Source organism: Hyla sarda, chromosome 10, assembly GCF_029499605.1.
Source record: "Hyla sarda isolate aHylSar1 chromosome 10, aHylSar1.hap1, whole genome shotgun sequence".
Lineage (NCBI taxonomy): Eukaryota > Metazoa > Chordata > Amphibia > Anura > Hylidae > Hyla > Hyla sarda.
Window position 1 is genome coordinate 120452826 of NC_079198.1, and position 24244 is coordinate 120477069.

General features: G+C 44.1%; 1 protein-coding gene across 4 annotated transcripts in view; it reads right to left on the reverse strand.

Moving 5' to 3' along the window:
- UBE4B (ubiquitination factor E4B) overlaps positions 1-24244 on the reverse strand; it is a 91406-nt gene that overhangs the window by 57747 nt on the left and 9415 nt on the right. For all 4 annotated transcript variants that reach the window (XM_056543528.1, XM_056543529.1, XM_056543527.1 and 1 more), the window contains exon 2: positions 12124-12310. Coding sequence is in view for 3 of the 4 variants with exons in the window: in XM_056543529.1 (XP_056399504.1) it covers positions 12124-12310 (187 nt within the window). In the remaining variant the exon portion in view is untranslated. The remainder of the gene's footprint in view (positions 1-12123; positions 12311-24244) is intronic.

Below are 24244 nucleotides of genomic sequence, written 5' to 3' on the forward strand. Positions count from 1 at the left end.
CCGTATGCAGAAAAATAAAAGTTATAGGGGCAAGAAGATGACAATTTAAACGTAGTAAATTTGGTGCATGTAGTTTAAATTTTTTTTTAAAGTAGTAAAATAACACCTACATAACATTGGGTATCCTTGTAACCATATGGACCTACAGAATAAAGATAAGGTGTCATTTTTACAGAAAAGTGCACTGTGTAGAAATGGAAGCCCCCAAGTGTTACAAAATTGCATTTTGTTATTTCATCCCACAAATAATTTTTTTAGCTGCAGATTATGTTATAAAATAAGTGATGTCATTACAAAGTACAATAGTGAAGGAACAATAGCCAGGCACTGCACTAAAGGTAATATGAAGACAGAAAGTCATAGGGTGTAATTCACACTCTGCAGCAAACTCAGGTCTTGTCATTTAGGAATGCTGTTTTCGGGGGTGCTGACTTGAAATGTCCAAGTGGTATATGCAGTATCCCAATGAGAGAAAGAAAATCGCACTCACCCGTATCTTCAGCAATGCGGTAGTTTTTATTGCATATTTGCAGTGGTGAACAAACAAACGTTCATGGCGGGTAGCGAGAGTCAGCCGACCCTCCTGACGAGGGACACACCTGTGGGAGCGACTAGTTTCACGTCACGTGATTGACGCTTCTTCCGGCTCTGGTACGTCCCTCACAGGTAATGTCCATCTTTATATCCTTACAGGTGTAGGTAGCCATAGAAACCAAACAATAGTGCCATATAAACTATCACCATTAAAAACATTAGAATACAAAAAAAAGATTAAAACCAATGAGAATAATAGACCTCACAAGAATGCACAAAAATCGCTTCGTTCATTTAGACCCATATTCCCGGTGGCGTTCAGTTTAACTATCCAGAGTGCTCCTCTACATAGCAGGTAGTTGTCTTTGTTCTCTCCGGGAGGGAGACTGGTAACCCTTTCTAGTCCGGCAAATTTCAGGCCCTCAGTAATATTTCCATGGCATTCGGCCATATGTGAAATTAGTCGAGGAACCCCCTTGCCACTTTTGAGGGAATACCAGTGTTCCCTAATACGGGCACATAGTTTACGTTTAGTTTTGCCTACGTAGAAAAACCCACATGGGCAAATAATACAGTAAACTATGTGAGTAGATTGACATGTAATAAACTGGTTGACAAACACATTATTACCTCCAATAATAAAATTCCTTTTTGCAAGATTGTAACGACAATATTTGCAATTACGGCAGGAAAAATTACCTTTGGGTTTTGTTTAGTTAATCCAGTTTTTACTAGTAGCCTTTTTATTTTTTTAATAAAGTCACCTATGGTGGTAGATCTCGGACTCCTAAAAGTTATAATCGGTCTATCTTTTGCTTTAGGACCTAATTCGTTATCTTGTGAGAAGAACCAATTATCAAAAATACTTTTCCTAATAATGTTGTTAATAGGCGAGTTCGCAAAAGAAAACACAATTCTATTGTCGTTGCTATTATCAACTGTATTCACATTTCTTTTTTTCCTGGGAGCCAGCAAATCTTTCCGTGTTTTTTGTTCTGTTTAAGACAAAGCTTTATCTAAAATTACTTGGGGGTAACCCCTATTCCTTAGTCTGTCAAAAAGTTATTTTGCCTGTTCTTCATGGTGATCTGGTGATAGTTTATATGACACTATTGTTTGGTTTCTATGGCTACCTACACCTGTAAGGATATAAAGATGGACATTACCTGTAAGGGACGTACCAGAGCCGCAAGAAGCGTCCATCACGTGACGCGAAACTAGTGGCTCCCACAGGTGGGTCCCGCATCAGGAGGGTCGGCTGACTCTCGCTCCCCGCCATGAACGTTTGTTTGTTCACCACTGCAAATATGCAATAAAAACTACCGCATTGCTGAAGATACGGGTGAGTGCGATTTTCTCCATTACAAAGTACAATTAGTGATGCAAAAACCAAGTCCTTATAAAGGGTCTGTAGGTGCAAAATTAAAAAATTATTTTTAGAAGGGGAGGAGGGAAAAAAAATGAAAATGCAAAAAAAAAAAAAAAAGTCCTTAACCCCTTAAACGGGTAGTCCAGTGGTGAAAAACTTATCCCCTAAGTTTGAGATCGCGGGGGGTCCGACCGCTGGGGCCCCCTGCCATCTCTCTCTACGGGGGCCAGGCTCTCCGGCCAGATAGCGGGTGTCGACCCCCGCACGAAGCGGCGGCCGACACGCCCCTTCAATACATTTCTATGGCAGAGCCGGAGATTGACGAAGGCAGCGCTTCGGCTCTGCCATAGAGTTGTATTGAGGGGGAGTGTCGGCCGCCATTTCGTGCGGAGGTCGACACGCCCCCTTCCGGCGGGCTGTCAGGGCTCCGTACAGGAGATTGCAGGGGGCCCCAGCGGTCGGACCCCCCGCGATCTGCAACTTATCCCCTATCCTTAGGATAGGGGATAAGTTGTTCACCACTGGGTCACCACTGGACTACTCCTTTAAGGACTGAGCCCATTTGGGCCTTAAAGCACTGTGCTCATGATTCAGCAGAGAGCACTGTGTTCCAAAAAGAAAAGAGTTTCCTCTGTAGTACTCAGCAGCTAATAAGTACTGGAAGGATTAAGATTTTTTAATAAAAGTAATCTTAACTTTCTGGCACCTGTTGACTTAAAGAAAAGTTTTCCACCAGAGTACCCCTTTAAGGACTCAGGCAATTTTATTTTTAAGTTTTCGTTTCCCCACACTAGTATTAGGGCTTGTTTTTTGTGCGACCAGTTGTCCTTTGTAATGACATCACTCATTTTACCATAAAATGCATGTCACAACCCAAAAAAAAATACTATGTGTGTGTGGAAATTGATAAGAAAACCGCAATTTAGCTAATTTTGGAAGGTTTCGTTTTCATGCTGTACACTTTACGGTAAAATAGACCTGATCTTTTTTTCTGTGGGTCAACACGAATAAAATGATACCCATGATTACATACTTTTCTATTATTATACTGGTTTAAAAAAATTGCAAACTTTTTAACCAAATTAGTACATTTAAAATCCCTCTATTTTGCTGACTAGAGATGAGCGAACTTACAGTAAATTCGATCCGTCACGAACTTCTCGCCTCGGTAGTTGATGACTTATCCTGCATAAATTAGTTCAGCTTTCAGGTGCTCCCGTGGGATGGAAAAGGTGGATACAGTCCTAGGAGACTCTTTCCTAGGACTGTATCCACCTTTTCCAGCCCACGGGAGCACCGGAAAGCTGAACTAATTTATGCAGGATAAGTCATCAACTGCCGAGCCGAGAAGTTCGTGACAAATCAAATTTACTGTAAGTTCGCTCATCTCTATTGCTGACCTATAACCTTTTCATTTTTCCGTATAAGCGGCGGTGTGAGGGCTCATTTTTTGCGCAGTGATCTGTAATTTTTTTTTATACCACATTTGCATATATAAAACTTTTAATACATTTTTTTATCAATTTTATTTGGAATAAAAGGTTATAAAAAAAAAAAAAAAAAAGCTGCAATTTTGGACTTTTTTTTTTAACGTTTTCGCTGTTCACCGTACAGGATAATTAACATTATATTTTAATAGTTCAGACATTTGCGCACGCGGGGATACCAAATATATTAAAATAATAATTTTTTTTTTTCTTCTTTTTACACTTTAATAGTCCCCATAGGGGACTATTTATAGCGATCATTCGATTGCTAATACTGTTCAGTGCTATGTATAGGACATAGCAATGATCAGTTATCGGTCATCTTCTGCTCTGGTCTGAGATCGAGCAGACCAGAGCAGAAGGCAGCGGAGGCAGGTGAGGGGACTTCCGCCTTCCAATCTTGATCCGTTCTGTATTGATCCCGGCATCTGAGGGGTTAATGGCGGACATCCGCGTGATTGCAGATGTCGGCCATAACCGGCGGGTCCCTGGCTGCTATCAGCAGCCGGGACCTGCCACGCATGACCCGAGCATCGCTCCGATGCTCGCGGTCATGTATAGGACGTAAATGTACGTCCTGGTGCGTTAAGTACCACTGCACCAGGACGTACATTTATGTCCTGCTTCGTTAAGGGGTTAAAGGACATTTGCAGCCAAAACACACCTTATCCCCTACCCACTGGATAGGGGATAACTGTTTGATCGCAGGGGGTCCAACCGCTGGGACCCCCCGCGATCTCCTGCACGCAGCTCACTCATGCAGGAGGCATGCCGGCCACAGCATGACGTCGCGGCCAACACACCTCCTCCATGTAGTTCTATGGGAGAGGCGGGGAGGCAGCGTTCGTGCCTCTCCCATAGAGATGTAAGGGGAGGTGGTGTACCCTCAACCTCAGAGAGGTCGACGATGTGTGCATTAGCCGCTCACAGAGAGGCAATGCAGGGTCCAGTTTGGGAGATCGCGGGGGGGCCACAGTAGTCGGTCGGACCCCTCCAGATCAGACACTTATGCCCTATCCTGTGGACAGGGGATAAGTTGTCTTGTGCTGCAGATGTCCTTTAAGGGGTTAATTCCCTATGTCCCATTTATACAATTGATTTTATTGCCAGATAATATGTTGCCCTCAACTTGCAATATGCAACCAATAATCCGGATGGCTCAGTTGTTGCCCATGTGCCACCTGTGTATCATGACCGGAGTTCATTTTGTTTATGAGAAGTGTTAGACATGATGGACACACAGAGGAATGCAGCTCTCCGTCACCAGGAAGCCTTGTATAGGTGCAGTAATGCAGACGCTGCTGTCACCGCTCCTATTATAAGGCCTGACATAGCCTGGAAGTAAAGTCACTCGAAACAAAACACAAAGTCGTCTGGAATCTCTTCCAACCTGACGGGCACCGAGGAAAAACACATTTCCCAAGCGGAGAGGCGATGACCTGTGTTTATGTCTCTGAACATCTGACCAAACCTGAGTTTCTGCTTCCACAGCTGTTTATCTGCTAGAGAAGTCCCCGGGACCACGAGACGTGTAACACACAGCAGGCCCCCCGCCCGGGACACGATGTTCTGTTTACACTGCTCATAGGAACAGCCATATCTATACTTGGTCCTTTTTTTTTTGGAGCGGAGCACATGATCACATAACATCACACAGGTCTGCAGATCGCTGGGAATAGGGGGGACAACAACCATGAATACTGGGGGATTTATTTTCCTATTTGATTATGCAACATACATTTTTTTTTTATCATCACTATAATATAAATATATATATATATATATATATATATATATATATATATATATATTGGTGATTAAACAAAAAAAATTATTTGGTGATTAAATCAATTGTAAAACTGGGACATAGCGAATTAACCCCTTAAAGGACACACACACACACACACACATTTTTCGTGCTGAAAACAGCTGTCCGGGCTTGCTGGGAGTTGTAGTTTTGAAACCTCCGGAGGTCCGCAGGTTTAAGACCACTGCGGCCTTCGACATCATCCAGCCCCTTCTCATCCCGTTTAGTTCTGTACAGTACTCACCTCCGCTCGGCGCTGGTCCGGTCCTGCAGGACTGTCCGGAGAGGAGGTGGTCCGGTGGGATAGTGGTTCCGGGCTGCTATCTTCACCGGGGAGGCCTCTTCTAAGCGCTTCGGGCCCGGCCCCAGAATAGTCACGTTGCCTTGACAACGACGCAGAGGTACGTTCATTGCCAACGTACTTCTGCGTCATTGTCAAGGCAACGCCTCTATTCCGGGCCGGAAGCGCGGAGAAGAGGCGCCCCCAGTGAAGATAGCAGCCCGGAACCACTATGCCACCGGACCACCTCCTCACCGGACAGTCCTGCAGGACCGGACCAGCGTCGAGCGGAGGTGAGTACTGTACAGAACTAAAGGGGGGCGAGAGGGGGCTGGATGATGTCGAAGGCCGCAGTGGTCTTCAACCTGCGGACCTCCGGAGGTTTCAAAACTACAACTCCCAGCAAGCCCGGACAGCCGATGGCTGCCCGGGCTTGCTGGGAGTTGTAGTTTTGAAACCTCTGGAGGTCCGCAGGTTGAAGACCACTGCGGGCAGATGATGACAAGAGGATTATGAAGGGGGGGGGGGTGTGGGATGATAAGGGGATGATGAAGGGGGGGGGGGATGATTACAAGGGGATGGTGAAGGGGGTGGGGATGATGACAAGGGGATGATGAAGGGGGGTGTGTGGGATGATGACAGGTGATGATGATGAGGTTCTGGATGATGACAGGCGGTGAGGTAGATGAGGATGTTAATGACGGGGGTCTGGATGATGACAGGGGGGATGATGTATTTCCCACCCTAGGCTTATACTTGAGTCAATAACTTTTCCTGGGATTTTGGGTTGAAATTAGGGGTCTCGGCTTCTACTCGAGTATATACGTATATACGTATATTATATATTATATATATATATATATATATATATATATATATATATATATATATAGCAAATCAAAAAAAATGTTGCAGTATCTTGTAATACCTTTTTTTATTGGACTAACAGAATTTTGTAGAGAAGCTTTCAGGATTCATCCCTTTGTCAAATCCAAAGCAAATCTAAGCTCACAAGCAGAAGACACAGGTTACATCCAGGGCTGTGGAGTCGGTAGATAAATGTTCCGACTCAGACTCCGGAGTTTTCTGTGCTTCCGACCCCTCTGTATTAATGTGTGAATGTATTTTATACATTCCTTGAAGGAAAGAAAGGCAACATACATGTCATTACCACAGGACTACTGGCTGGGAAGCCAACAGTCTACTGTATTGAACAGTTTGTGTGCTGATCTGCTGCTGAATATAGGACAGTGGGAGGATCAAGGAAGGGGCATTTATTATAAAACATGATTTCCCTAGTAGAATCCCATAGTCAAGTTTAACCTCTTCAGGACGCAGGGCGTATGCATACGCCCTGCATTCCGAGTCCTTAAGGACGCAGGGCGTTTCCATACGCCCGTGGGAATTCCGGTCCCCACCGCTAGCCGGTTGGGGACCGGAGCCGGATGCCTGCTGAAATTGTTCAGCAGGCATCCCGGCATATCGCCCAGGGGGGTCATTATGCCCCCCCCATGTCAGCGATGGCCGCAGATCGCTGGACAATTCAGTCCAGCGATCTGCGGCGATTCCGGGTCAATCGGGTCTCCAGTGACCCGGAATTACTGGCTGATCGGGGCCGTCTCTGACGGCCCCGAACAGCCATAGCCAGCAGGGGCGAGGTGGCACCGGTTTACTGGCCGACCAATCAGGGCACCTGCTGCGGGTGTCACTCCCCCAACCCGCTCCGCCCCTCTTCCGGAGGACGCGAGCGGGTGCGTGAAGACGACCCGGCAGCTGGGGACCCCAATCCCCGGCGTCCCTGTTGGGATCGGGGCCCCAGGAGCGACGGCGGCGGCGGGACTGACCTGTGCCCGGAGCAGCAGTAGGAGGTGAGTGACAGCCTCCTGCTGTTGCTTAGCAACAGCTACCAGCATGCAAAAAGGGCATGCTGGGAGCTGTAGTTATGCAACAGCAGGAGGCAGACCACCACAACTCCCAGCATTCCCTTATGGGCATGCTGGGACTTATGGTTTTGCAACAGCTGGAGGCACATTTTTTCTATGGAAAAGTGTACCTTCAGCTGTTGTATAACTACAACTCCCAGCTTGCACAAACAGCTAAAGTGCATGCTGGGAGTTGTAGTGGTGCATCTGCTGGTTGCATAACTACAACTCCCAGCATGCCCGTTGGCTGTCGGTGACTGCTGAGAGTTGTAGTTTTGCAACAGCTGAAGGCACACTGGTTGTGAAACTCAGAGTTTTTTTTTATCTAACTCAGTGTTTCACGACCGGTGTGCCTCCAGCTGTTGAAAACTACAACTCCCAGCATGCACCGTATATGCTGGGAGTTGTAGCTTTGCAACAGCTGGAGGCACACTGGTTGTGAAACACTGATGTTGCGAAACTAAAACTCTCAGCATGTACAGTCTGTCAGCGCATGCTGGATGTTTCCCCCCCCCCCAATGTGAATGTACAGGGTACACTCACATGGGCGGAAGTTTACAGTAAGTATCCGGCTGCAAGTTTGAGCTGAGGAAAATTTTCTGCCGCAGCTCAAACTGCCAGCAAGAAACTACTGTGAACCCCCCGCCCGTGTGACTGTACCCTAAAAACACTACACTACACTAACACAAAATAAAATGAAAAGTAAAAAAACACTACATATACACATACCCCTACACAGCCCCCCTCCCCTCCCCAATAAAAATGAAAAACGTCTGGTACGCCACTGTTTCCAAAACGAAGCCTCCAGCTGTTGCAAAACAACAACTCCCAGTATTGCCGGACAGCCGTTGACTGTCCAAGCATGCTGGGAGTTTTACAACAGCTGGAGGCACCCCGTTTGGGAATCACTGGCGTAGAATACCCCTATGTCCGCCCCTATGCAATCCCTAATTTAGGCCTCAAATGGGCATGGCGCTCTCACTTTGGAGCCCTGTCGTATTTCAAGGCAACAGTTTAGGGTCACATATGGGGTATCGCCGTACTCGGGAGAAATTGTGTTACAAATTTTGAGGGGTATTTTCTGCTTTAACCCTTTTTAAAAATGTTCAATTTTGGGGAAAACAAGCATTTTAGGTAAAAAAAAAATTTTTTTTACATATGCAAAAGTCGTGAAACACCTGTGGGGTATAAAGGTTCACTTAACCCCTTGTTACGTTCACCGAGGGGTCTAGTTTCCAAAATAGTATGCCATGTGTTTTTTTTTTGCTGTCCTGGCACCATAGGGGCTTCCTAAATGAGACATGCCCCCCGAGCAAAATTTGGTCTCAAAAAGCCAAATATGACTCCTTCTCTTGTAGAAGGAGCATTGTAGTTCGCCCGTAGTGCCCTTCAGGCCAACTTATGGGGTACCTCCATACTCCGAAGAGATGGGGTTACACATTTTGGGGGTATTTTCTGCTATTAACCCTTGCAAAAATGTGAAATTTGGGGGGAAACACATTTTCGTGAAATTTATTTATTTACATATGCAAAAGTCGTGAAACACCTGTGGGGTATTAAGGCTCACTTTATTCCTTGTTACGTTCCTCAAGGGGTCTAGTTTCCAAAATGGTATGCCATGTGTTTTTTTTTTTGCTGTTCTGGCACCATAGGGGCTTCCTAAATACAACATGCCCCCCAAAAACCAGTTCAGAAAAACGTGCTCTCCAAAATCCCCTTGTCGCTCCTTCCCTTCTGAGCCCTCTACTGCGCCCACCGAACAATTTACATAGACATATGAGGTATGTGCTTACTCGAGAGAAATTGGGCTACAAATATAAGTATACATTTTCTCCTTTTACCCCTTGTAAAAATTCAAAAATTGGGTCTACAAGAACATGAGAGTGTAAAAAAAATGAAGATTGGGAATTTTCTCCTTCACTTTACTGCTATTCCTGTGAAACACCTAAAGGGTTAAAATGCTGACTGAATGTCCTTTTGAATATTTTGGGGGGTGTAGTTTTTATAATGGGGTATTTCTAAGATGAAGACTTTTCAAATCCACTTCAAAACTGAACTGGTCCCTGAAAAATAGTGAGTTTGGAAATTTTGTGAAAAATTGGAAAATTGCTGCTGAACTTTGAAGCCCTCTGGTGTCTTCCAAAAGTAAAAACACGTCAATTTTATGATGCAAAGATCAAGTAGACATATTGTATATGTGAATAAAAAAAAATAAAAAATAAAAAAGAGAGCTTCAAAGTTAGAAAAATGCAAAATTTTTAATTTTTCATCAAATTTTGGGATTTTTCACCATGAAAGGATGCAAGTTACCACAAAATGTTACCACTATGTTAAAGTAGAATATTAATGTTTAAAGTGACAGTGGTCAGAATTGCAAAAAAACGTCCGAGTCCTTAAGGTGAAAAAGGGCTAAGTCCTTAAGGGGTTAAAGGGGTACTCCGCCCCTAGACATCTTATCCCCTATCTAAAGGATATCTGGCCGGAGAGCCAGGGCACCGTACAGAGAGATCGCAGGGGGCCCCAGCGGTCGGACCCCCCGCAATCTCAAACTTATCCCCTATCCTTAGGATAGGGGATAAGTTTTTCACCACTGGACTACCCCTTTAAGGGGTTAAAAAATAGATATATTAAAAAAAATATATAAAAAAAAAAATGTATGTGACAGATTTATCACCAGTAATACAAACGAAAAAAACACAGGAGGTGCGCCCCTAGTGAGGACCGTTTAACAATGATAAAAGTTGACATAAAGATGGGTTCTTACCCCTTGGTGTTGCGCTCAGAGCACAACACCTGCAGTAGCATCAGTGTATGGAGGATCAAGGGAAACCGCTGCCACGAGGAACAAGCCCGGTGAGACGCTCGTCAGTCCGGTAAGTAGCAATAGAGATAATCCGTAAATAGGTTCCTCTCAAGAAGGCGCTGGTACCCGGGGATAAAGGTGAAATTCTTTTATTTGCAACGCGTTTCGATCCCGAACCGGGATCTTCGTCAGGCATCAAAGATCCCGGTTCGGGATCGAAACGCGTTGCAAATAAAAGAATTTCACCTTTATCCCCGGGTACTAGCGCCTTCTTGAGAGGAACCTATTTACGGATTATCTCTAGATTTATCACCAGATCTCAGGCTGTACGATAAACCTGTTGCATTCTATAAACATTTAGTCTCTTTTAAGACCAATTATTATTTTAATTAAACTGTGGAAGGACTTTATGGCATAATCCTGGCACACAAAGCTCCATTTAGACCATGTAGAAACCTAAACTAAAGATGCCACAAAAAAAATGCCATAACCCAGAGAACACTTTAGCCCACACTTACTATGAGTTTTAAATACTTTTTGGGCACTTTCACACCAGACCTCTTTCATTCTAGGTCACACCCCTTTTCAGGTGTCAAAGTGCCCTAAAACTCATAGTAAGTGTGGGCCAAAGTGTTCTCTGGGTTATGGCATTTTTTGTGGCATCTTCAGTTTAGGTTTCTGACAAAACCAAATAAAGTATATGGGGAAGGGGGGTTAACGGCAATAAAAATGCAATGAAACACGCTCAAAAATGTACGCCTTTACAAAGATGCTTTACACTGGTGCTGCCCAGGCACATTTCACTAAACCTATTTTACCTACATCATATTTACTTTACACTGAATTCTGCAGCATTAAATCTGCAGCTTCAAAACCTGCATACAAAATATGTGCAAGACACTATACGTGTGAATACACAATAACAATGTTCATCAAACTCTATAAAGAAATGATTTGTGTATATATATTATATATATATATATATATATATATATATATATATATATATAGTAGTAGACTTAGTCCAGTGATGTGGATGCATAATCATAAATTAAAGGAGTTCTCCAACTGAAATCTTATCCCCCGCTGTGCCCGGGATGTAAAACTATACATAATAAACTTTCACTTACCTGCCTACGATCCCCCGTTGTTCCGATATCACCGCCAGTGCTCCGGTCCCTGTCAGCTTCCTCTTCCTGCGGGTCGGTGTCTTCACTCTGCGCTCAGCCTATCAGCAGCTGCGACGGGACATTGCTGCGGCCGCTGATAGGCTGAGCGCAGAGTGAAGTCACCGACCCGCAGGAAGTGGAAGAGGCCGGGACCGGAGAACAGGACGGCGATATCGGAACAACGGGGGATCGTAGGCAGGTAAGTGAAAGTTTATTATGTATAGTTTTACAGCCCAGGCACAACGGGGGTTAAAAGTTTTAGCTTAGAGAACTCCTTTAAAGAGTACCTGCAATGATCTTGTTAAATTTTATAAATCCTCCCAGTTCACTGCCCTCATCATGATAAACCACCCCCGTCTTTATTGTTATTTTTAGTTTTCTACCTTGATATTGCTCTGTATTTTCTGCTCAGTGTCAGTCAGATTCACAGATGGGGAAGGGGCGTTCCCCTGCAGGCGTGACATCATCTGAAACCATACTGGGGAGAACTTCCTCCCTCACTCTGCTACACACAGCCCAGAGCAGTTCAGTGCGAGATGAGCTATGATTGGCTAAGGCTGCAAACCAGCACTCCAGGTGGAAAATGTGCTCTGGACAAGTAGGGAGACACCTAGTGGCAGCTTTTTTTAAACACAAGTACATTAGAAAGATTTTTTTATTTACCATAAAGGAGTGCAATAGCAAAAGTTATTTTTAATGACAGTGCCCATTTTAATCAGTAAAGAAGCTGTTTACTACTTTGTTACAAGTACCTGATGCTCCTATGGGTGAGGTAGCTGGGGTTAACCCCTGAACATTTAGGCCAAGCTGGTTAGGCGCACTGGGGGCCGGTCCCGCTACTGGTGGTCCAGGTGGGTTCTCTCTCTGCGGAGATGTGAGTGGAGTCGTGGGCTGTGAAGACGGCCCACCAGCAAGCCGAGCCAGGCGCCTACGTCTAATCTGTAAAAAAAAAAGAAAACAAACAAGACTCAATCAAGAGGACGTCCATACTGTGGAGCAGTGTCCCCAACCAACGTGCCTACAACTATTGCAAAACTACAACTGCCAGCATGCCTGGACAGCCGAAGGCTGTCCGGGCATGCTGGCAGTTGTAGTTTTGCAACAGATGGAGGCACCCTGGTTGAGAAACACTAGACTATTACGGGTGCCATACTATGGCTTGATCACAATTATCGTACTACGCATAACCATATAGCATTTGTCCAGCATGTTTTTATTTTCATTGCCATCCAGTAGATTATACTAGTCTCACTTCACCCACCAATTCTTCAGATTTGCTGCACGCACATTGGCGGCTGCATTCTTCATAGCATTAAGGAACACAAGAGATTCCAAAAATAGAAACCAAGGTCTACAGAGCTGTCAAGGTTAACACACCGGAGGAGACGAGCACTAAAACTGCCCTGCAAGGATTTTTTTTTTTAAAGCCATTCCCAATTTGCATGAAAAAAAATAACATTTATAAATTTAGTTACATTCAGGCAACATGATCGGAGTGCTTTTGTTTCACTCCAGCACAACTACATCTTTACTGTAACTGGGTTATGTGATCACCAGTCTCACCCACAGAAAATCACAATGTTTCATGTGTCAGAGGTAGTGGTCGGTCCTGGGTCAGCAGACTACTGTAAACTACAGGATGAAATCATCAACTTCCTGATGCTACTGCTAGCTTATAGACCCCTCCCCTACAGCTCTATCTGTATACTGCTGCTGTTGCTATCTCTATTTCATCAGGATATATAGTAGGTATACAGTAGGGTTTAGTCAGTCAGATCCACTATAGAGGTAGCCAGAAGGCTTACCTCTGCTTCCCTGGTGTCCGTAGATCTATCATTCTGTCATTGATAGAGCCTGGCTGAATAGGACTCTATTGATCTGTATGAGGAATCTAATGATTCCTCCTAAAAGTCTAATAAAGTGTATAAAAAAAAAATAAAAAAAATTTTTGTAGAAGTTTATGACACACATTAACCCCTTTCATGTTAAAAGTTCAAATCACCCCTTTTCCTATATAAAAACATGTAAACATAATAAAAATAAACATTTATTATCACTGTGTGTGTAATTGTACGAACTCTTAAAATATAACATTATGTATCGGTAAAAGACGTAAATGTAAGAAGAAAAAAAAACCACATAATTGCAATTTTTATAATATTCCAGAAAAAAAATAAAATAAAAGTTAAAAAGGCGATTAAAATGTCAGATCAATACCATAATGGTAGCGACACAAAAAAAAACAGATTATGTTGAAAAAAATTGCCCTCATACAGCCTGGTATGCAGAAAAAAATTAATAAAAAAAATAAAAAAGCTACAGGGGTCAAAAAATGGCAATTAAAAAAATAATCGAAAAAGTTCAGAATTTTTTTTAATTAGTAAAACATGACGGAAACTATACAAATCTGGTATCACTAATACGGCGGCCTAACGTATCAAAACAACATGTTATCTGACCACAAGGTAAATGGCGTAGAAAAGAAAACCACCAAATTTGCTAAATTATCTTTAACTATTACAATTACACTTCACCGAATATATATATATATATATATATATATATATATATATATATATACACACACATTTTTTTTTGGGTTCGGAGAATGTTATTGAATAATTAAAAGTTATCATTATAGTAGGTAGTTATGGCTATTATATGGCAAGGAGGAAAACATTTGAGTGTAAAAGCGAAAATTGGCGCGGACAAGTGGATCGTCATGAGGGACAGTAGATTTTGCTCCGTTTTTGTCCCGTGGACAAGTTTGTTTTTTTAATTAAAATTACCACACCCCTGATCTGTATACTGCTTTAACTTTAAGAGATCAGAATATATAGTAGTTATACCCCACCAGCTCTATCTGTATACTGCTGCTGCTATATCTATGGGATCAGGATATATTGTAGTTATACACCTTCACACCAGCTCTATCTGTATACTGCTGCTCCCAATAAGAGCAGGATAAATAGTAGGTATGAACCTCCTCTAAGGCTATGTTCCCATATAACCGTCAACCACCACAACCCCCCCCCCCCCCCCCCCCCAGTCCAGAGTAGGAGAAAATCCCCATAGCAAACATATGCTGCTCTGGACAGTTCCTAAAATGTCAGCAGAGAGCACTGCGCTCGTGATGTCAGCAGAGAGCTCTGTGTTCCAAAGAGAAAATAATTTCCTCTGTAGTATTCAGCAGCTAATAAGTACTGGAAGGATTAAGATTATTTTTTTTTTATAGAAGTAATTTACAAATCTGTTTAACTTTCTGGCACCAGTTGATTTAAAAAATAAATAAAAAATATAAGTTTTCCACCGGAGTACCCCTTTAACTTGACAGGAAAGGGGAGAAAAGCTACATATGCTGCATAGGTAAATTAGAAAGGAAATCTCTGCAATGCTGGAAAATGAAGATTGCCTTTACATTTATGACTTTACACTCTAGAACAGTATTTCCTAACCAGGGTGCCTCCAGCTGTTGCAAAACTACAACTCCCAGCATGCCCGGACAGCCTTTGGCTGTCCGGGCATGCTGGGAGTTGTAGTTTTGCAACAGCTGGAGGCACCCTGGTTAGGAAACACTGCTCTAGAACAAGACATCAGTCTTACATTACAATATACCACACAGAGGTGCGTTCGCCCAGTGGGTAGAGGAAATGTAATAAAATAAACTAGGGGGTTAATGGATTTGGGAATGAACCAAGCCCTACATAAGGAGGCTAATGCTATACAACCTCCGGTCGGCGGAGTGCGTACAAGCTGCAGTATGACCGCTCTGCATTGCATAAGACTTGGATGGCAGATATTGTTTCAGAGTCCGGTGGACGGCATGTGACCGAGAATTCACACAATCCAGGCCGGGGTCACAAGTGGGGCAACGAATGACAACTGGGCAATTTATTTCTCAATAACTCATCTTACAGAGCCCCTAAAACATATTTCTATCTACAGGATAAGGGATAAGTGTTTAATCCCTACGGTGTCCTCCCGCAATCTGCTGAACGGGCCCCTGATCAGAAACTATTTATAGGGGCTGGAATACCCTGTTTAAAGGGGTACTCCAGTGGAGATAAAAAATTAAAAAAAATTAGATATAGATATATATATATATAACTCAACCAAAAAGTTAAAGGGGTTCTCCGGTGCTTACGCATCTTATCCCCTATCCAAAGGATAGGGGATAAGATGCCTGATCGCCGGAGACTGATTACGGGCGACCACAGGGCGGGCGGCGTGGGACGTCACGCCTGCGCCCCCGTGACGTCACGCTCCGCCCCCTCATGATGTCACGCTCCGCCTCTCAATGCAAGTCTATGGGAGGGGGTGTGATAGCTGTCACGCCCCCACCCATAGACTTGCATTGAGGGGCGGAGCATGACGTCACACGGGGGCGCAGGCGTGACATCAAACGCTGCCCGCCCTGTGGTCGCCCGTAATCAGACCCGGAGGGAACATGCTCCGGGGACTGATTACAAACGGGATGCCGCGTGCAAGATCATGGGGGACCCCAGCGTCGGGACTCTTGCGATCAGGCATCTTATCCCCTATCCTTTTGATAGGGGATAAGATGTGTAAGCACCAGAGAACCCCTTTAAACAGATTTGGAAATTACTTCTATATAAAAACCTTAATCCTTCCAGTACTTATCAGCTGCTGCATGCTCCACAGGAAGTTCTTTTGTTTTTGATTTTCCATTCTGTCTTACCACAGTGCTCTCTGCTGACACCTCTGTCCATATCAGGAACTGTCCAGAGCAGGAGAGGTTTGCTATGGGGATTTGCTCCCGCTCTGGACAATTCCAGACATGGACAGAGGCATCAGCAGACAGCACTGTGGTCAGACAGAAAGGAGATTCAAAAAGAAAAGAACTTCCTCTGTAGTATACAGCAGCTGATAAGTACTGGAAGGATTAAGATTTTTTTTAAATGGGCACTGTCAACCTTTTTCTTTTTTGATATGTTGTAGTACTTATGTACTACAACATATCTCTAATACACTTAAATTATTATTTTTTTTTTATTAAAATAGCTTATTTTATATTTGAAAACCGGCCACTAGGGGTCTCCCTCCTAGTGGCCGGCTGCAGCCTGCAGTGACGTCACGACTTAATTAGGGACCGATGCCGGCCAGGCAATTGGTCCTGATTCAGTCAGCCAATCAGCCTGGCGGGAGTGAGCACTGAAAGCACAGAGGATGCGTGCATTGGCTCCCTGGCCTCACACGCCGGCCCCGTCTCCTGGCTGCTGCTGCCTCAGGACTGTCCTGCACTTCGGTAAGTTATTTTTGGGGTGGGGTAGGGGGATAGAGCCAGTTGCGAGGCGGCGGCTGGGGGTGGTTTGATAGAGCGGGTTGCGTGGTGGGGTTCGGGGTAGCGGGTTGCAGCCGTAACAAAGAAATATTGTTTTCAACACAGGGTGCCTCCAGCTTTTTCACCAGTACAACTCCCAGTATGCCCTGACAGCCAATAGATGTCAGGGCAAGCTGAGAGTTGTAGTGGTGAAACAGCTGGAGGCACCCTGTATAGATGAACTAAGGGCGGAAGGGTCGTCCCCAGCAGGCATCAATGACGTTGCACCTGCTGGGGAAGTCTGTTTGGTAAGTGAGCACACTACCAGGCAGACAAAAAGCCATTTTTAATGTAGTAAAAAAAAAAAAAAATTCAGCAGGGAGGGGGTTAGGGATAAATGGGCAATAGGCAGGGACAGAAGAGAAAAAAAATATATAAATAAAAAAATAAAAATAAAAAAAAAAATGATGGTGGGAGCTACTCTTCAAATAGAAGTAATTTACAAATCCATTTAACTTTCTGGCACCAGTTGATTTAAAAAAAAAAAATAAAAAAATAAAATAGTTTTCCACCAGAGTTCCCCTTTAAGGGTGGTTTTACACATGGTTTCTTGTGGCATTTTTACCTACATTTTTTTCCTGGATGTTTCTATGAAAGGTTATAGTGAAATATAAAACGCACTAAATATTATACTTACTGGGACCCGTCGCTTCAGCCGTGGTCCCGCCCCCTCAGCTTTATTGACAACTTAACATTAATACTCTGCTCTGTCTGCTTACGGAGCAGAGCGATAAAGCGGGGCCATCAATCAAGCTGAGGAGGCGGGACCGGGACAGTGCAAAAATGTCCCCCAGGGATGGAGAGGATAAAGATTTTACCATAAATAAAGCATTGCCAAGCGTCAGATATGGTAAAGTTTTTAGATGAGTCACTGGTGGTGGAATTGCCCCCTCAGTGATGTAATTACAGATGCCAATGGGTTGTCAGGGCAGCCCGATGCCTTAGTTAGGTCTCATGTCAAGACTCTGATACAGTCTGAATACTACACACCCATTACATTGATCTATATAAACAATCAAATGATTGCTTATATTAGGCTGCTTTGTGTGTACGGAAAAAAAAATAGCTAAAAAATGTTTAATAATAATAATAGAAGCAATATGATTGGTTGCTATGGGCAACAGTAGCACTTTTGCTTTTCACGGGTTTTGATCTCCCCAAATATTTGGAGAAATTTCAATATCAGCCACCAAAGCAAAAATTGCCAGGAAGATGGACAATTCCTTTAATAAGATATTGCAGTACTTTTTTTCTTTCTTTCTTATTGACGACCAACACTCAGGAAGCGAAGGTTGTTTGGGCATGCTAGGAATTGTAGTTTTGCAATGGCTGGAGGCCCCCTGGTTGGGAAACACTGTCCTACCTGCGAAGTTATATGAGGTGGGGAGAACGTATTCCAGGGTTCAGGAGCAGAATTTAAAATGTTACGCGGAGGTTCTCTTTGCACGATTACCTCTGTCGGATCAAGGCTACATATTGGGTCTATAAATAAGTTATATATATATGTCCAAAATGAAGCAACAAGCGGCACTCCAGCAGTATTGGAAAAAGTGAAGGTGGAAATTTTTTATTAAAGGAGTACTCCGGTGGAACACCCTTTTTTATTTATTTTTTTTAAATCAACTGGTGCCAGAAAGTTAAACAGATTTGTAAATGACTTATATTAAAAAAAAAAAATCTTAATCCTTCCAGTACTTATTAGCTGTTGAATACTACAGGAGGAAATTATTTTCTCTTTGGAACACAGAACTCTCTGCTGACATCACAAGCACAGTGCTCTCTGCGGACATCTCTGTCCATTTTAAGAACTGTCCAGAGTAGGAGAAAATTCCCATACCAAACATATGCTGCTCTGGACAGTTTCCTAAAATGGACAGAGATGTCAGCAGAGAGCTCCCTGGTACAAAAAGAAAATAATTTCCTCTGTAGTATTCAGCAGCTAATAAGTACTGGAAGGATTAAGATGCTTTAATAGAAGTAATTTACAATTCTGTTTAAAAAAAAAAAAAAAAAAAGTTTTCCACCGGAGTACCCCTTTAACCCATCAATAGCATGCTTGAGAAAGACCCCATTGAGAGGGTTGAAACGTTGCACTTTCATGGATGGGTGAATAAATTCCACCTCTCACTTTTCCATACTGCTGGAGTGCTGATTGTTGCTTCATTTTGGATACTTGATTCTACAGTACCTGTGGTCGAGGTTTGCGCTGGCTGAGCACCCGCACTTTAATATGGCTTGAAGCCACAAAAAAAAATAAAAAAAAAATTATATATATATATATATATATATATATATATTATTAGGGGTGTGAATCGTCAATAATTTGGCGATTCGATTCGAATCGCGATACCAGGGTGGCGATTCGAAATATCGCAATATATTGCGATACTGTCATGTTGGCGATATATCACGATATATCGCGATATTCCCTATTAAAAAGCTTGGGAAAACTTTATTCTAGCTGAGAAAGAACAAGATCCCGCGAGAGTTGTCCTGTGATGTGCGTACGTTCTCACTTCCTGTTTGTTCTGTAGTCTGTAGTCTCGCGGTAGCAGCCTGCGAGTGGGACAGAGCTGATAACAGGTACACTGCCAACTAGTGGTCAGGAGTTTAAGTGTTATAAAAAAAATAAGAGACAAATAGGACTGTGACTCAGTGAGTGAAATACAGTAAATGTTAATTATAATAATTTATAAAAAAAAAAAAATCGATTCTCAGAATTTTAAAATCGATTTCAGTATCGCGGAACAAAAAATCGCGATAATCGCGATAATCGATTTTTTTCTTACATCCCTAATATATATATATATATATAATATATAATATACATAACATATATACACACACACACACACACAGGTATATAGTCATATTTACTATATAGTATATAAGACCTATATGTGTCTTGTTCTAGACAATTCCGGCTGTTGAAACACTACACAGGTTAGACTACTGACTTCTGTCCATTCCCCTATACCTCGCAGTGGGGTTTCCCAACCAGGGTGCCTCCAGCTGTTGCAAAACTACAACTCCCAGCATGCCCGGACAGGCCTTTGGCTGTCCCGGGCATGCTGGGAGTTGTAGTTTTGCAACAGCCGGACGGCACCCTGGTTGGGAAACACTGCTCTAGATCGATCAAACCAATGAAAGTAAATGACAGATGTGTTTATTCTCATTTTACAACAAAGATTTCCGTAAGCAGGGTGCAGCTGAGCAGAACGTAAAGTAGGTCATGTTTTCAGTCCTTAGATGCAGGGACTCTCGTACTTTACCTGCTGGTCCTGGAATCCTCTATAAATCATCATCACAATCCAGCCATTCATGGTGTGACTCATGGTTTACTATACAGAGAAGCAGCCACCTACACAATAGTCGTCCTGTCTGATACACACGTATGGAAAAACACAGGCACCTGCGAGTGTCATCACTGACGAGAACAGGCACATTACACGTCTAATGACTAGTAAATAGCAATCCAAAACGGTTCTATGCGTAAACAAACATTACAGGACATTAGCATTCTTAATTTATTAAGGAACTTTGTGTCATAAGTGTCAAACAGCATAAGCAACACCAGCAACAGGCACGTCATGTGCCGCCATATGGTGCCTCCTTATGGCATTGGGTTCTCCCCCCCCACTTGAATGGGGCATTGCTATCTGGTGACCAGTAGGGGAGCAATGCAGAGAAAAGGGACAAGGGATGATGTCAGGAGAGAGATGGATCAAGCATGCATAGTCTCAAAGTCTGATCCTTTCGCATTTTAAGGGGTTTTTAAAGTTATCCCCTATCCACAGGAGCTGGGGGCCCCACACAATTTTCAGAACAGGAACCCCAGTCTCCCATTAGACTAGAGCAATATAGAGAATAAATCATTATAGGGGTACCCCACTGGGAATTTTGTTTATTTAAATCAACTGATGACCGAAAGTTAAACAGATTTGTAAATTACTTCTATTAAAAAAATCTTAATCCTTCCAGTACTTATTAGCTTCTGTATGCGCCACAGTAAGTTCTTTATTTTTAATTTTTTTTTGTTTCGTTTATGCCATACTGTTTTCAATCAGTTTTTCAAAATAAATTCCGTATGGGCAAAAAACGGATGAAACAGTATGGAAATAAGTAAAACCGTATGCGTTTTTAAACTGTTTCGTCCGTTTTTAATAGAAAAAAAACAACATAGGTTTTTGAAACTGTTGTCCATTTTTAATGGGAGGGGTCTTGGGTGGGGACTTTAGAATGCAAATGCGCATGTGCAAAGTAACAAACACCGTCTACGTTTTCCCGTATGGAACCGGATACATGCGCGTTTCCCATTGATGTCCATGTTAAAAAAAAAAAAAACTTACGCAGTTGCAGTACGGTTATTAAACCAGAGACAAAATCGTGGTCAACCACGGTTTTGAATACCGATTTAAAACTGTACTGCAACCGCATACGTTTTTTTTTTTTTTTTTTTTTTTTTTTTTTAACATTGACATCAATGGAAAACTCACATGGAAAACGTAGACGGTTTTTACTTTGCACATTTGCATCCTAAAGTCCCCACCCAAGACCCCTCCCATTAAAAATGGACAATATTTAAAAAAGTTTTATTTTTTTTTTTTTTTTTTTTTTATAAAAACATACGGAACTGTATGCACTTTTCAAAAACAGTATACTGTTTAAAAAAACCTATACAGTTTACTTTTTCCCATACTGTTCCATTCGTTTGTTTGTTTTTTACATACGGTTTTCTTTAGAAAAACAGATTGAAAACAGTATGGCAAAAACGTGATGTGAACCCAGCCTTATGAAGATCGTAAGAGACCCAGCGCACAGCTGGTTATCTCCTATTCAAGTGTTTCCTAACCAGGGTGCCTCCAGCTGTTGCAAAAACTACAACTCCCAGGGCATGCTGGGAGTTGTTTTGCAGAAGCTGGAGGATCCCTGGTTGGGAATCACTTTAAATGTAGGAAAACTTTTTAGGGGACACAAGCGGCCATCAGGTGCCTGGAAGCAGCTTATTCCCCCCATTCTGAACAAGTGAATACTCAGCTGAGATGAGCGTGCATGTGAATGGGGAGAAAGAGGAAGAATAGCTGTTGCCCACATGAGGCTTTGGTCGAAAACTTTTAAAAATGTATTGCCACATTAACAAGCTACAAGATACTACCCAGCGTACGAGTCCCTTTATTCTTAGGCTGGGCTCAGACTGACATTTCTCTGGGCAGAGATTGCGAGGGTGAACAACAGAGACTAAATCATTCGGTACTAGGAGCACGAAGATATTGCCGTCCACATAGACGGCAATGTATTCTGCTGATAGAATGAGCAACATCGCTTTTTCGGCTGCAGAATTTTAGTGGCTGACATTCCATAATGTGCGCCGTGCATCGGAATCCATTGACAGGAATGGGATTTTAAAGATGAATTTCGCTTGGAAATTCCATAATGTGAAACCAGCCTTAGGGCCCTTTTAAATGGGCGAATATCTTACCCATGCAAAATGCCATCCCACTTTGTGCTGGGACTGGGTGAGGCAAGTATAACTTTTTTTTTTTTTCTTACTTTCTCTCACCTGCTCCAGCTTTATTCAAACAAAATTATGGCACACTGGAAAACCCCTCTAATTCTGCTCCCAAAATTACTCCCATTAGCTTCCCTATGATTTTATACTGTAGTGTACATGATGCTGATTTTCTGATTGACTTTTTCATACTCTGAAACCCTGTTAGGTAGCTAAGGGGCAGATTAAGGTAGATGGGGGCTGACTGGCAAAGAAAAAGGAAAAAAAAAAAAGGCCATGTGAGTATCCCTTCCATTCTCAAAGTCAGAGGAAGGGGGGGGTCCCAAAAGCCAGAGCACCCCAATAATAAAGGGTGACCTATCCTAGTAAAATAACATAAGATAGTGCTTTCTAATCAGAGTGCCTCCAGCTGTTGATGTTGGATGTTTGGGCACGGATGTCTGGGAGGAGTTGTAGTTGTGCAACAGCTGGAGGCACACTGGTTGGCTTTATGAGAAAAAAATATATATATTTTAAAAATTTTATTCTTTATTCATTTTTATGCTATGCATGTTTCTTATCTGAATATATATATATATATATATATATATATATATATATATATATATATATATACATATACATACATACATACATACACACACACACACATATATACACATACTATATAAGTGGGAATAACCTGGGTGTAACCTCAACTATGGCGCCCCCTATAGCTACAACAAAAGATGGTATCACATAAAACAAAATATAGGGTAAAAGACTGAAAGGATCCTATAAGAAATATCAACCCCCGGATATATATAGAGATAGATGTCTGTGCGATACTGTCGTCCCGTGCGATATGCTGTATCCCCTCTTCTCCTCTGTGATAAGCTGCATCTCCTATTGGCTCCTGCGATACGCCTTCTTTCCCCCCCCCCCCCCCCCGACCCCTGCGAAACGCCTTCTTCCCCCCACCCCCGACTCCTGCGATACGCCTTCTTTCCCCCCCCCCCCGACCCCTGCGATACGCCTTCTTCTCCCCCCCCCGACCCTGCGATACGCCTTCTTCTCCCCCCCCCCGACCCTGCGATACGCCTTCTTCCCCCCCCCGACCCTGCGATACGCCTTCCTCTCCCCCCACCGACCCTGCGATACGCCTTCCTCTCCCCCCCCCGACCCTGCGATACGCCTTCCTCTCCCCCCCCCGTCCCTGCGATACGCCTTCCTCTCCCCCCCCCCGACCCTGCGATACGCCTTCCTCTCCCCCCCCCCGACCCTGCGATACGCCTTCTTCTCCCCCCCCCCCGACCCCTGCGATACGCCTTCTTCCCCCCCCCCCCGACCCCTGCGATACGCCTTCTTCCCCCCCCCCGACCCCTGCGATACGCCTTCTTCCCCCCCCCCCGACCCCTGCGATACGCCTTCTTCCCCCCCCCCCCGACCCCTGCGATACGCCTTCTTCCCCCCCCCCCGACCCCTGCGATACGCCTTCTTCCCCCCCCCCCCCCCCCCGACCCCTGCGATACGCCTTCTTCTCCCCCCCCCCCCCCCCCCGACCCCTGCGATACGCCTTCTTCTCCCCCCCCCCCCCCCCCCCGACCCCTGCGATACGCCTTCTTCTCCCCCCCCCCCCCCCCCCCCCGACCCCTGCGATACGCCTTCTTCCCCCCCCCCCCCGACCCCTGCGATACGCCTTCTTCCCCCCCCCGACCCCTGCGATGCGCACCCAGCCCCCCCTTGTCCCCGGCGGCACGCTGTCCCCCCCCCCCTTCGTCCCCGGCGACCACACTGTGTCCCCCCCATCGTCCCCGGCGACACACTGTCCCCCCCCCCCCATCGTCCCCTGCGACACAGGCTGGTCCCCCCCATCGTCCCCTTGCGACACACTGTCCCGCCCCATCGTCCCCTGCGACACACTGTCCCCCCCATCGTCCCTGCGACACACTGTCCCCTCCCATCGTCCCCTGCGACACACTGTCCCCCCCATCGTCCCCTGCGACACACTGTCCCCCCATCGTCCCCTGCGACACACTGTCCC